We start from the raw sequence: 14286 nt of genomic DNA on the forward strand, positions 1-14286 counted from the left end.
CCATTGCACAAAAGTGCCGCCCCCCCCCCCCCCCCCCGCACACCATCTCTGCTCGATAAAGTATCAAGTTCTGGAGGAGCCCAACTTGAGCTTGGCAACACTCGCGCTGCATGGTGTGCGGAAGGCGGGCAGAGAGGGGTCCCGGCTGGAGGGGACGCTCAGCACCCCCATTCCTATACGCTCGGGCGAGAGTCCAGGTTGCTGGAAGCTGCTAGCCTGCCTGGATGGTGGTTATTTCTCTAGAGAAAGGAGGGGAGAGGGCGCGCTTCAGTCCTGCACTTTGGGTCGGAAGTGCGCGGCGTGCCTGTGTGTGTGTGTGTGTGTGTGTGTGTGTGTGTGTGTGTGTGTAGAGGGGGGCGGGAAAGAAATGCACCCTCCACTGTCCGTCATTCCCTTGCACCGGCCAAGTCCTCGCTAAGCCTCCCGGTGCATCCTTCCTCAGCCACCCCCTCCCCTTCTTCCCTCAGCTGGGCTCTCGCTGCGCAGCCGGAGCAGCCAGTGAGAGCTACATCCTGAAAAGAGGGGGGAGCACCACTGCCCCCCAAAAGGGAAAAAGGCCCCACCCTGACACATTTTGCTGTTTGCAAGTCCCTCGCACGCCCCCCGCACCTCCTCCTCACTCTCGTCTTCCCCCCAGCCCGCTGCGCGCACATCAAAGCGCCTTTCCGCCGCGCTCAGTGGCCGCGGCTCACTAATGGGATTGCAGGCTGGTGCCTGGCTCCGCTGCTGCCGCCCTCGCTGCTCGCGCTGCTGCCGCCGCCGCTCGAGCCCGAGCCCCCGCCAGCCCGAGCCCAGAGCCGCAGCGCCCGGGGGTCGAAGCCACGGCGATGATCCGAATCTTTCCGGATTTCAGCGTGCAGGTGACGGCCGCGGCGGCCGGCGGGGCGGCCGCGGGGGTGCCGGCCAGCACTGGCATGGGGAGGGCCGGCGCCGCGGCCAACGGCACCCCGCAGAACGTCCAGGGCATCACCTCCTACCAGCAGCGGTGAGTAGTCCCGCCTGAGCTAGGATAGTGCCCCTGCCCGGGGATGCTGGGGTGGGACTCACTTTGCTCCTGTTTTGTGCCTTACAACACACATGCACATCACCAGGGCTCACTTTGCCTACCTTCGTTCTATAGATGAGGAAGGAAAAAAAAAATTCACAATCCTTATCGAAAAGCACCCCACTGCACAGGCGAAGTGAAAATCATCCTTTGCCCTCTTGCCTGGCCCGCTATCTAGAGCCTCAGCCCCGAGTAGCGGAAGAGTTGCAGCGGAGTCTGTGACGCCGCACTAGGTGCTTTTGCAAAGTTTGGGATCCTGGTCCCCTTCTGGGCAGAATTCTCAGTGCCTCTGCCCGGTGCGGATCCGCGCTGACGGACAGCTAGGGGGGCAATTGATCACCGGAGGCTGATTGATCATTTGTTTCCAAACAGAATAGGAACGATTTTCACGTGTAGTGGTAGATTTGCAATTCTACATAACAGTGTTATCATGTCACCTGTTACTACAGGGAAATACAGCATGAAATCCGAGTCTTTTTGGCGCTGTTAAGTATTCATCTTAAACGCATTCTAATGCAAATGGGTAAGATTCAGAGATACAAGTTAGGGAGCAAATTTTACAAAGTTAGACTAGGTGAGAAGGAAGTTTTTAAGCCTTGTATGTATTTCTCCTAGACATATTTGTAGATTTAAAAATATGGATGTGACACTGAAATAACAAACATCCTTTGATTATACTGGGAAAGAAAGAGAAAAAAATATTCACCACCACCAACATCCGTAGATTCTAAAGTTTTTCCTTAAGGACAACTTCCCATGTTCCAAGATGGTATTGAAAATGTAATCCACAAAAAATGCGCTGGGAAAAACTAACAATGTAATAAGAAAGGTAAGCTCCCCAATTGTGGGGCTGAATTTTATGAAAGATGGAAGAAAAAAGAGCACATGAAAGTGTGAAATTAAATATTTGTGTTTCCCAGATTGCACACGATTAAACATCTGATTTGCCAATGGCATTTAACTTAAAATACACACAATGCATAATTCAAATAATAGTTCCTATTTTTACCTTGTATTTGAAACTTCATTGATTTGAGAACCTTTGATTTGAACCAACAGTATTTAAATTGAAAAGGTTAAGATAATCCATCATTGCCACATTTTGTGCCTTCTAACCAATGGCCCAGTGACCAGAGCAGATTTTGCATCATACATTGAGTATTTTCCAAGTTCATGCCCAGTATTACAAATATTCTGTAAAAGACTTCATTATATGATGTGCTTATTGTTGGAAGTTTTAAAAACAGTCTTGAAAAATGACGCAAAAAGAGACCCTTCCTCATCAAAGAGATTTTGACTTAATTATTTAAGTCTTGTTTTACTTCAGTGATTATAAGAACCTTTAATACAAAAAGATCTGGGAATCTTTCAAACATAAAGGACAAGAAAAGAATTAGATTTTTCTTGTTCATGGTCCAGGTATGGTTTTTTTTTTTTTTTTTGTCATTTATAAAACATTTAAATGACAATAGAATCAGCCGGTCACTCTAACTAGGAAGTTCCAGCAATAGTCACAATAATGTGGTCCTGAAAGTAGGGAGTCAAGGGTCAGAAATGTCAGATGGCCTTTGGATGATTTCAGAGACCTCTGGGGAACTTCAGCTAACCTTTAAAATAAATTGGCATAAGGGGCAGTCATGAATTTTCAGTCTTTAGGTTTGCTCTGAGTGTTGGTGCTGTCCCTTCAAAAAAGATTATTTTGAGCCAATTTTCTCTCAAGTCAGGAGCACTGAGGGGTAGTTCTCCATATTCCTTGCCACCTCAACACTGAAAGCTGCACTAGTGCTTTGCACTTTCATCTTTTAATTTGGACCACTTGTCAATCCTCTGGATCCACTGTGTTTCTAAAGGCTGTAAAAAGAGTCAACTCTAAACTTTAGCCTTTGGGATTTATTATTCCCTCCCTTTTTATATTCTCTTATGTTGACAAGAGGGAAGCTGATAGCTGTGAAAAATGTAGATTTCTTTGGTTAGTCAGTCGTGATGACACCTGTGACTTTAATTTTAATTAATTTAGGGGCAGAAGAGTGAGTCATGTGGGGCAGGAAGATTATTGGGAAATGGTTGAGGTATGGTCTGAGTCAGGAGTCTCCTGTCCTCTGACACTTCGTCAAGATTGTGGGCCACGAAAATGTCAGGCTTCAGGGACTCTGAGAGGACAAACTTAGCTTCCACGACAAGACCTGGATATGTGTGCTAAAGTGAATGGTGACACAGCATTTTACCAAAAAAAAAAAAAAATTAAAGTAATTCTTGGAAATCTCATGAAGAAGTGACAGGAGGGTTTCTCAACCAGAGTGGTCTTCCTGTTGGGAGACCACAGCTTCTCTCATTTGTCATCTTTGGGTAGAAATGCCTCAGAGGGACTGTCTTGGAACCTGAGCCTCCAACTAGCAATATTCTCTCTTTTCCACCAGCCCATACACGTCTTGTGGGCAACGCTCAACACTGGTTCATTTCTCAATCACTCTCGTTTTCTCCTACCTGTAGAGTGTACTCCAAAGATAAGTCCAACACTACCGTGCAGACTGAACACCTGCCACGTAAAAAAATTGTGCCTTCTGTGCAAATTTCCAAGTCCCCAGCCCTACTCTATTGGAATGGTAGGACTGAAAGGGACCCCTTTTCAGGTCTTTTTTTCCCTCCTAAAGTTTAAAGTAAAATGCAAAGCGTAAGATAGAACTGATGTTTTTTATCAGGCCGTTTCATTTATTCGAAGTAGAAATGTTTTGGGAGTTCTTGCCTGGTTGACACACAGCTGACCCAAGTCTCTGCATAAAAAGCTGCCCTCCTGCTGCAGAGTGGCTTAGGGTAGAAAACACTCTGATTAAGGTCTACCCAGCTAACAGGATTCCAACGTGGGGCCTGCATTGAGTGGCTTGGTCTCTAGGCCTTGCTGAGCTGTAAAATGGGGAGGTAGCTGGGCTAGACCCCATAGGCCAGCAGCCCAGTCCCAAGTAACAGGATCTGTGTCGAGAAAGGCCTTTGGACCTGCGTTTTAACGTCCTGAGGATTCACCTGTGAAGCCTGGGTCTGCATGTGTGTATGTGATCGAATAATGCAGATACTTCGGCACCAGGGACCCGGCTGAAAGCGCCAGAGCTACAAGGTGCCGGTGCGGCAGCTGCGCCGCTCTTGGGGCTCTCCTGGCCCAGGGCTGGGAGCAGCGCACCTCCCCCGCCCCCAAACCCACCACCGCCTGGATTTCAGCAGCTCAGGGAGGAGCGCCTGGGACGGCTTCTTGCCCCAGCTCACTCCCCTGGCCTCCTTGTTCCTTGGTTTCTTTCCTTCCTCCTGGCAGCGAAACACCAGAGAAGGGAAGTGTTTGAAACTGCAACTGAGTGGCGTTGTTGCGCCAACAGCCGAGTCTCCTAGTCCCCCAACGAGAGAGAGGAGAGAGAGGAGAGGAGAGAGAGGAGAGAGAGGAGAGAGAGGAGAGAGAGGAGAGAGAGGAGAGAGAGGAGAGAGAGAGGAGGGGGGGAAAGAGGGGGAGGGGATGGGGAGAGGGAGGGAGAGAGAGAGAGAGAGAGAGAGAGAGAGAGAGAGAGAGAGAGAGTGATAAGGGGGGTGTGTGCGCGAGAGCGCTCGGGAGCAAAGCAGCTGGAAAATGCCCAGAAATACTTTCACAGCGGTCAAGCTGGGAACCCCCAGGGTGTCCTCCCCCTCCCCCCTCCCACTGCGCCCCGGCCTAGGCCCCGCAACCGCCGGCGGGGGTGTGCGCCCCACCTGCCGCCCGGCCGGCTCGGGTGGCGGGGGTGGGGTGGTGGGGGTGGTGTGTGTGTGCCCGGCAGCGCGCGAGGCTGAGCCCGGAGGCGGCGGGGCCCTGGGCCGCCGAGTGGCCGCTCCCCCCGCCGCCGCTCGCCGCGGCGCTGGGCAGGGCTCGGGAGCCCGGGCGGCCCGGGCCGCGGGCGCTCTGCGGCGCATGGACGGCGACGGCGCCGGACGAGGAGGGGGAGGAGAAGGCGCAGGCGGCGGAGGCGGCGGCGAGCCGCGGCGGGGAGTACCGGCGGCGCGAGGGGCCGGCCGGCCGCCGGCGAGGCTCTGGCCCCGGCCCCGCTACTTTTCCATAGCCTTCCTGCCTCGGCAGCACGGCCACCGCCGCCGCCGCCGCCCCCCCTCCCACGGCCACAGCCACAGCCACAGCCACAGCCACGGCCACGGCCACGACCGCCGCCCGCCGGGCAGCCGCTGCGCGCCGCGCACTCCCGCACTCACTCCCGCCACCCCACGCACACGCGCGCCCCCGCCCTGCCCACGCCCCCCACCCCGGGAGGGGAGAGAGAGGCAAAAAGTAAGAGAGGAAAAAAAATAGCAGGAAGATGGCGCCCACCAAGCCCAGCTTTCAGCAGGATCCTTCCAGGCGAGAACGGTAACACTTTTCTGTTTATTGAACCTGCCGCCGGGGCCGCCGTCTCCCCCGCCCTCCCCGAGTCGCCGCCGAGGTGGCTCCGCAGCTGCCTCCGGGCCGCGAGCCCGCGGGGACCGCGTCGGGGGCTGAGGCGAGCGCTCGCCCGGTCCCCGCGCGTATTGTCCGCCCCGCGGCGGCGAAGGAGGCGCCGGGCGGCGCGAGCAGTCGCACCTCCTCAGCTCGGCGAATGGAGTGACTCGCTGACCAAAAAAAAAAAAAAAAAAAAGAGAGAGAAAAAAAAAAAGAAAGAAAAGAAAAAACAGAAAATGAAAAAAGAAAAAAAAAAGCAAACAAAAAAGAAGGCGCTGCTTGTGTCGGGGCGCAGCGGTGAGGGTGGGGGGCCGGGGGATCCCCGGGGCCTCCGCAGGTCCCTTGGCAGCTGCTCTCTAGGAAGGGAATGAGGCTGGGGAGGGGGAGGGAAGCCGACGAGCAGGGGAGGAGAGGAGGAGAGGAGGAGGAGGAGGAGGAGAAGGAGGAGGAGGAGGCCGGGGGCGGGAGCACGGAGCGCGGAGCTCGCGCCAGGCCCGGACTGTGCCGCTCAGGGGCCGTCTTGTCTCTGCGCGGAGCTGCTAGGCCGGGCCCGGCGGAGCGAGGGTGGTGCCGCCGCCTCCCGCAGCCCCAGCAACTTGTGGGTCCTCTGCTCTACCCTCCCCCCGACACCCTTCCCTCCTCTCCACTCACCCCCTGCCCCCAGGAAAAAAAAGAAAGAAAAATTAACAAGAAAGCCCTTATATCCAAATAAGCAAACAAACAGCGAGATACAAAATGTGTCAGCAGTTAGAGCATCCATGCCCCGTTAGTTACTGTTTGGAGATCTGTGTTTTAAAAAGTTCCTGGTGAGAATTGCATATCCAGGCAAGGAGCTCATTGGAGCATGTCAGTTTGAAGTTAGTTAAACTAGATGAGCCAAAGGGATAGGGAGTTTGTGTTCAAAATACCCCTAACCGCCCTACGTGAACAGCATTGTTAGGTTTCAGAGTAACTAAGCACCCCGCCCCCACCCCCAACGTGGTTTCCCTCCTGCTGTCCACCCAGCCTACTTTGTTTGAAATCCTATTTGCTGTTAACTGACAGAATTAATGACATTAATTGCATGTAGCATATCGGCTCGAGCCAAGTGAATATCTCTTTCTGTCTCCGAAGAGGAAAGGTTCAGTAGGAAGTATGAAATGTTACCCATTGATTCCTGAGGAAAACAAACCAGGTCAGACTTATGCACTCCCCCAAACACAAGGACGTTTACTTTCCCCAAAGGCATAGGAGAACTTGAAAAGTAGCTGAGGAAAGTGCTTAGTTGTAAGATTTAATTATTTTTACATGGACATTTTTATTTTTGATACAACTAAGTTCTGTGCAACATACATCAAGAGAAGATAGGGAGATACTCATTTAAAAAGGTTCTTGTACAGTTGCTTGTTTTCTTCGTATAATAAGGACAGCAGGATGATCAAGATTAAGGAAATACTTTCGTTAAGTAGCTACAAAATAGACTGACACTAACTTGTAGATAATTCTGTAAAAATCCTATGTCAGAGAGTAAATCTTACATGATCCAGTTTTTAAAGATGTCGTATGCTATACAGATTATTACTTCCTAACTAGAAAATCTGACATCTCTAAATAGCTATCAAGGAACATTTGGTTCATGGTACTAGTATTTAATGAAAATTTCACATATTAAATACTTTACTTTAGTAGATAGAAAAATTTTATTTCTCACAGCATAGTGCAAGCCTTTTAATAATTTCTTTAACATGGTGATGAATACTTCTTGGAATCAAAATTTATACTGTAATTGATTTCCTTCTCTCCCTCCCTCCTTCCCTCTTTTCCCCAGTTCTTTTGGTAGTAAATGTATTTACTGGGTTGGCCCCAGTAATCTCTGTAGCAGAGGCCTATTTGTGTGCCATTTTGGGAATTTCTCTGAGATAGGAATCTCAAAGATAGAATTAATTTCTAGGGGAAACTTCATAGCCTGTGCATGAGTGCGTTCTTTATCACCTGTCTCCATTTGGCATTCGAAGAAGGTAAATCAAAGTGTGTGATTTGTTATTCTGCTCCACTTGAGAGCTGAACTAAATAACACTTGGTCTGAAATTCTGATTGAAGTTGTAGGAGGATATACTGTATTTAATTTAATGCCCTTTAATAGCATCTTCTTGTTCAGCTTGGATGCTGTCATTTAAAGGTTGGATCTGAGGAAGTTTAACCTATAGGGAGAGGGAGGAGTAATAACGGACTAGGTGACAGAAGGAGCACTGTAGAAGAGAGGAACTAAGGAGTTATAAGCTGTTTCAAACTGTAATAACCACAAAGTTGGCCCATTATCCAAACAGTTGTTTTATGCCCCAAGGGTTCACTTTGTTATCAGGGGTTTAAATGCTCTTAACACTTTAAGTGTAAACATTGTAAGTATATGTTGATTTGGTTTTTGTAATGAGAAGTGGAAGTCAGATGGTTTGTTCAGGAGAGGTTAGCCCCCCCCCCCCGTAGTTACTTGCTTGAACTGAGTAGTCACTCCACCTTTGTACCCTGTGCCTAAGACTTGCCAGTTAATAGTAGTATTTCTCTAACCACAGTTGAACACCAGTATATTTATAAAAAATCAGTTTCTGTGGACATGTTTTCAGTTGTATCCTCCCATTTATTTAAAAAATGGTTTCCAAATCATGGATTTCACAAAAAAGTGTTTATGAACATTTTATTCTTTACTGCTTTTCAAATACACCCATAATCAAAACTTACAGAGAAAAAATGTCTTTTGAATTGTCTTGTTTATTTATGAAGTACCTGGCCTGCATGTAATAATACAGTACAGAAATCATCTCCTTGTAGTAATGTTTACAACGTAAAGAAGCTTGTTCTTGATCATGTCTTTGGTTACTATTTAGTACTCTTTAAATTTCTCTGAATCATACATACAGCAAGTGCTTTCTTAGAGCCTAAAAGAACAAGTTTGGAAACCTTGTATATATAAACTTGTTTGATTTTCTTTAAACTCCAATAGACTGCAAATTATATAGCACTGCCACAGAGTTGTTCCACTATGTGGATGTATAACCAAGAAGATTAGAGAGAAGTGTCAAGCATGTGATGTGCCCATGCTGGTTTGCAAAAGCACAGAGCTTTGGCTTAAAAAGTAAGGGTGGTGGTGCAGACTTTTTGTAAGAATTTTTTTCTACAAGTGTAAGCTTAAACAGTGATAAATGATGATATGCGTTGTCTAACACTTGCTTATATATATAAATAGCTTTACAAGATTGCTTAAATGATAATCGAAAATATGAAATAGGACGGCCTTCATATCACAAGGCCAAGGGTCTACAAATGGAAAAACTGAAATAATGAAATATATCCAAGGCAACAGACTGTCAACAAGAACTGTAATGCATGGGCATATCATAGATCCACAAGAGAGGATATTGCATCGTGTAGCTTCAAAGTCAGGAGTTATAATGACCTCTGTTAGGTAGGACCCTCCCACATTACAACATCCTTTCAGATTTCCAATTTCTGATTTGTGAATTGAGAGACATAACTACTCCAAGCGTGCAATATACCGATCACTAGATTTGATTGAATACAGCAAGCAGACTAGAAGTCAACATTATTTGATGCATTTTGGTTTCAAGCAAAGTCATGTGAATTTTTTTCATCCCTTAGTGACATTTTGAGTAAAGTTTTGTTTCTTAAAAATATGACTTTTTTTTTTTACTAAAACTTATGTGTATGTGTAATTGCATCTCTCTCAGCAATGAGTAGGTAAGAGTTACATTATCCTTTAAATAAAACTCACAAATTAGAATAGTTTGATAGTTTTAATAATATGACTTTTGATCTTACCCTGAAATTTTTCTCTGTAATGGTTGCTTCTGTTACAGGGCTATTTTATAGGAATTTCAGAATTTCTATGACTCCACTGACTTTCCCTGCCCCAGATTTTACTGAGATCCCTTGGCATGGTAACACTGTGTTCATTTGAGGCAAGACCTGCTTCTCAGCATCCTTTGCTCTGTGGTGAGGTTTCCTGTGATATGTGTGTGCGCGCGCGCGCACGCGCACATGTACGGGATTTCTATGAAGCAGTGCTTTTGGATGAGAATTTAAGAATAACTTCAGTGTAGTTATTTTTAAACTGTAGTATAGCTTCATATTTTGGGATATTTATGGGTATAAATCGTTAAAGTTTCTCAATCACTCTTAGTAATGTTTTACCTTACAAACTTCCTCAAGTGCTTTCCTAATAATAATGACCCCAGTGTAAACCTTAGTCTGTTTTTTTCTACAATTTTTTTCTGAGCCATTAAATTTAAAGAAAGTTGAAGGGAAATTAAACATACCCGAGAGCAGGACCAGCCACCCCTACCTTGATACTATGTTCACATGATCATTTTTTCTACATTGAAGCATTTAATCATTAGAATTGATTTTGAAAATATCTCCATTGGAATTGGTTTAGAATGTAACTTCAGGTGTTTTATATACATGTCTTTAATTGCTTAGGATGAATAAGGCTGAAACTTAGTGAAGAAATTACTATGTGAAAAATTTTAGTTGATCAGTTTATTAAATATTACTCTTTAACTTTTAAATGCTACTGTGGTTACACATAATGGAATATTTAAATGTGTAATTAGGTGAGAACTTCTAGAATTTATGGTAAAATTCAATTGTTTGAATTTAATGATGTTAGTATTTTCACAGTAAATACTGGGCTTTTTTTTCCCCTTATTGAGCTGTGTAATAAACCAACTGTAACTGAATGGTATTTTTACTGCGCTGGGCCTCATTAGTGTGAATAGGGTGTTTGCACTGTTAAGTTTGATAGAACCTTACATACTTAGAATAATTTGTAGTAATATTAGTGCACAAACAGAACATCATTTACTAAGAGCTAATGTGACTGCTGCTGTATCTGAAATGACTAGGAAAATGACAAAAGTAACAAACACTTGAACTTGTCTGTAGACATTTGTAAAGCATAACCTTTTGGTGAATTAATGTTAATACTTGTAAAAGATTTTGAGAATTGAGATGAAAATCCTATGTTACTTTGGCCCACAGTGCTTCTGGCCCTAGACTGAAATTATTGATTGGTTCTTTCATTCAGCTTTATTTAATGAGTTGTGCTAGGGACAGTACTGAATAATATGCCCCATAAGAGCAGTTTCTTTGGCTATACACTTGGCTTTACATTGAATATGCAAAATATTATACAGAGTCAGAAAATACCCTTTTCTAAAAGACTAAGAATACAGAATTATAGATAAAAAGCTCCCCCCCCCCACTTTTGTTAGCTTTAGTCTTCTGGGAGGACAGGCTTTTAATTTGCAAAAAATTATAATTAATGACTATAAAATGATTAAAGGATCTTGGAGGGAAGAAAGAATAGATGCTGTATAAATATAAGTGAAATTATAGCAAAGTTTAGAAAAGGTGTTTTAATGGATTTGAAAATAGGTTACATAGGATAATAAGTATTCACTGGACACTATCCTATTTCAGACCTTGTATTTAATACTTCACAGTAATTTTCTCATTAACTTTTCCCAATACTCTGTGAGGGGAGTGTTAGTATCCCCATTTATGGATAAGAAAATAGAGGTTAGTATTTCCGAGGAAGGTGATAGAGTCAGAAATTGAATTTAGGTTTGTCCTGATGTGGACTTAGGCAGTGTCATCTCTGTACTTCACCACCAGTGTGTAGGGTCTTTGGACTTCCCAAAGTTAGATTTCTGAGCCAATGGCAGAGTTCCAAAAGCAGGCAGAATGGTTATGCTGTGAATGGTGAACTGCATTTCCTCTCTTGGTCCTTCATCAGGTATTTGGTTCAGAACTTCAGAAACACACTGTTTATAAAGTGAGAAGAGGAATAAATATTTAAAATATTCCCTCCTCACTCTTTTACATTCTGATAGTTTTGTAGGCAAGCTCCACAGCGGTATATACTTCAGAGCAGATTTTAGCTGAATGGTTTTAGAAGAATCTGTTTGCCAGGGACACATACCTCTCTGATGGTAGCATGTATGTGTGCAGTGCTCAAGGCCTCTTCTACCCTTGTAACCACACCTCAGTGTGCCTCATTTTGTGTGAGGAGCATGCTTGAGGCATTTTTGTTTTATGATAGTTTTGGCACTGAATGGGTAGAAACAGCCTCATGAGGATTTATAAATAACACACTTTTGTGCCTGTCTTTCTGGGTATGGTCTTTTGAAATATATGACGACTTGTAAAACTTGGCCTTCTGCAAAATTACCCAGCACTATAATAATGAAAGCAAGCATATATATAGCACAGTGTACTAATAAACAGGTACTGTTATAAGGGCTTTTTATATATACTAATTCTTTTAATTAGGAACATAACATGTTAAAAGTGGGCCACAATAAATACTTAAATGGTAGGCCATTATTTAGTTTTCCTTTACACACACACACACATACAAAAGACATCTTTAAGAAGTGAATGTCTTTGGTAACATTTTGATTTCTCTATGCCTGTTACTAAAGGGTTGGTCTGGTATCTAACAGTTCTTTGACCCAAACTATACTTTAGGAAACTTTTTAGCATTTGACTCCATCACTGCACATTGATAGATTACAGAGGTAGACCAGCATGCCACATTTATCTTTATATTTTGATTTAATACCTTCTGCCAAATAACTTCTTTGAGAAAAATAAAATGTGTAGTGGAAGTTTGAGGACTTGAAAGGACTAGGTAAACAGTGCTTGAGTATTTGTGGTTAAAGAAGGTATTTTGCTTCTCTGTCTTAATTAAATATTCACTTTCACATTCAGCAGGTTTCTTATTTACATAAAAATGTTGCCTGATAAAATGTTGATAAGAACTTAGAGAACTACTTTATTAAAATACTGAGGATGAAAACCAAAGTCAGTAGAAAGTATAGATGAAAAATAAGCTACAAAATTTAAAACAGCAGTCAGATCATAAAAGAAATTATATCTGTTTGCAGTATTTTATCACCAGCAGCATGGTAATGCAGAATTAAAGGGCTATGACTTAGATACCTATCTAAAATATTAATACTTAAAATCTTTATGTCACATAAGTTGGAATGTAGTGTCATATAGCATTTTAAGACTACTTTATAGAATCATAAGTCATTTTGGTATTATCTCATGTCTGATAGATTATGGCTGTTTCATCTGTAAGATTTGTAAAAATATTTATAAAAGTTTCATTACAAAGAAAAATTTTAATACTGTATTAAAGAGCATCTGTATGTGAATTTAGCTGTAATTAACACCCACCTCCCCAAATCTCTGAATTTTCCTTTCTACTGTGCCACTATAGAAAAAGGTGCTAATTTTAAACATTATACAGGAGGCATTTTACTCAGAGAATGAAGTGCTGTATTTTGGTGGGAGCTAAACTGAATGATTGAAATGGCTTATAGAACCTCTCTCTCTGGTCCTAGAAAATGGAGACATCAGTGCATAAAGATATGCATAGTTACTATGCATTACACTGATTAATCCTGTACCTAACCATCTCTGGTAATGATCTTTTGAAGTATATATATATATATTCCTATTTTTCCCTGCAAAAATTATTTTCAGAATATTCTTCTGAAAAATATATGCATTCTATTCATATATATGAAAGGCACTTTACAAGATTTTTGTATATGGTAGGCACAGTTTATATATGTCATACACACATACACTGTTTACAACATAAATTATATATAAAATACATAATAGATATACCATGTTTGTCTATTTCTGCCAAAAGTGCAAAAATATTACAAAGATATCTTGAATGGATTGTAAATGTCTTACTTTAGATTGAGTTAAATTTAAATATATACAGTGGATTGGTAACTTTTTTTGTTTTCCTAACGCCGTAAAAGTAGGCTCATCATTTTTTTGCATTTTTATTGTTCTGTGTAAATGTAATTTGTTAATCCTGTGAAATTTGTCATAGATAAATTTGCTTGGATTATCTTGTCACCACCGTATCTGCATTCTTTTGTTCATTGCTTATTCATAATTTAACAGTCTGGCAGTGAGCCTTTTTTGGGATGCTCACAAAAGATATATGACCTCTACCAGCTGCTACTATAACCTGCAGAATGCACAGCAAGACATTAGAAACGTGAGGATTCCTCTACTGATTAAAGTGCTCTTCATTTAAACAGTCTGTTCATAAGAATCTCAGGAATCTCTTGCTACCAGCAGTTTTGAATTTTTTTCTTCCTCACAAAATTAGTTCTAACAATTGAATCTTCATTTGATATGAATTTTTCAGATTCTCCAAAGGAAGTTAATTCCTTGAGTGCTGTTTCTTCTTCATAGCTAAATACTTAAAAATTTTTGTATTTGAATAGTGTCAAAGTTCTCCAAAAAATGAGTTTATGGGGCAAGATAGAATAGAGAGTGGAGTAGCCATATCACATTCTAATCTTTGAAGAAATGGTTGACTTAATCCTGTTTGAATTAAAGTACTTTATAGTTTATGCTCTAAATAATCCATATTATATAATACGTGGCAGACATTAAAAATTAAATGTTACTTGAATAGATTTTTATTATTGTGAATTAGTTTAGCATGTGAATTTCTTTTTTTCTCTCCCTTTCTCAATCAGCAGATCAGTTTATGAGTAATGGTTAGTTTTTGCCTCTCTTCTGTGCAGGCATATGATTACAGTTCAAAATAATTCATTGCTAATCCATGCAGTATTGGTTCATCTCCATCACTCTGTTCTGTGATTAGAGCCTCAGGCCTGCTGCCTTGCTTCCTGCCTTGATTTTCTTTAACTGCAACCCTTGTTTTAATATAGTTCTGTAGTCACCACTCTTCTACTAGCTC

The 14286-nt window shown here is 43.0% G+C and overlaps 1 protein-coding gene across 12 annotated transcripts in view; it reads left to right on the top strand.

The window, feature by feature from the left end:
• Positions 1-340: 340 nt before the first annotated feature.
• Npas3 (neuronal PAS domain protein 3) overlaps positions 341-14286 on the top strand; it is an 872828-nt gene continuing 858882 nt past the window's right edge. For 2 of the 12 annotated variants that reach the window (XM_021246625.2, XM_087197268.1), the window contains exon 1: positions 341-985. In XM_021246625.2, coding sequence (XP_021102284.1) covers positions 828-985 — 158 coding nt within the window. In that variant the 5' untranslated portion in view covers positions 341-827. Of the gene's footprint in view, positions 986-5081; positions 5415-14286 lie in introns of those variants that run through there. The other 10 variants (XM_021246624.2, XM_004867579.4, XM_087197269.1 and 7 more) reach the window with 8 other exon arrangements.

The sequence above is a fragment of the Heterocephalus glaber genome, unplaced genomic scaffold (assembly GCF_053883595.1).
Source record: "Heterocephalus glaber isolate CG9 unplaced genomic scaffold, H.glaber_assembly_v1.0 deba00001662, whole genome shotgun sequence".
Lineage (NCBI taxonomy): Eukaryota > Metazoa > Chordata > Mammalia > Rodentia > Bathyergidae > Heterocephalus > Heterocephalus glaber.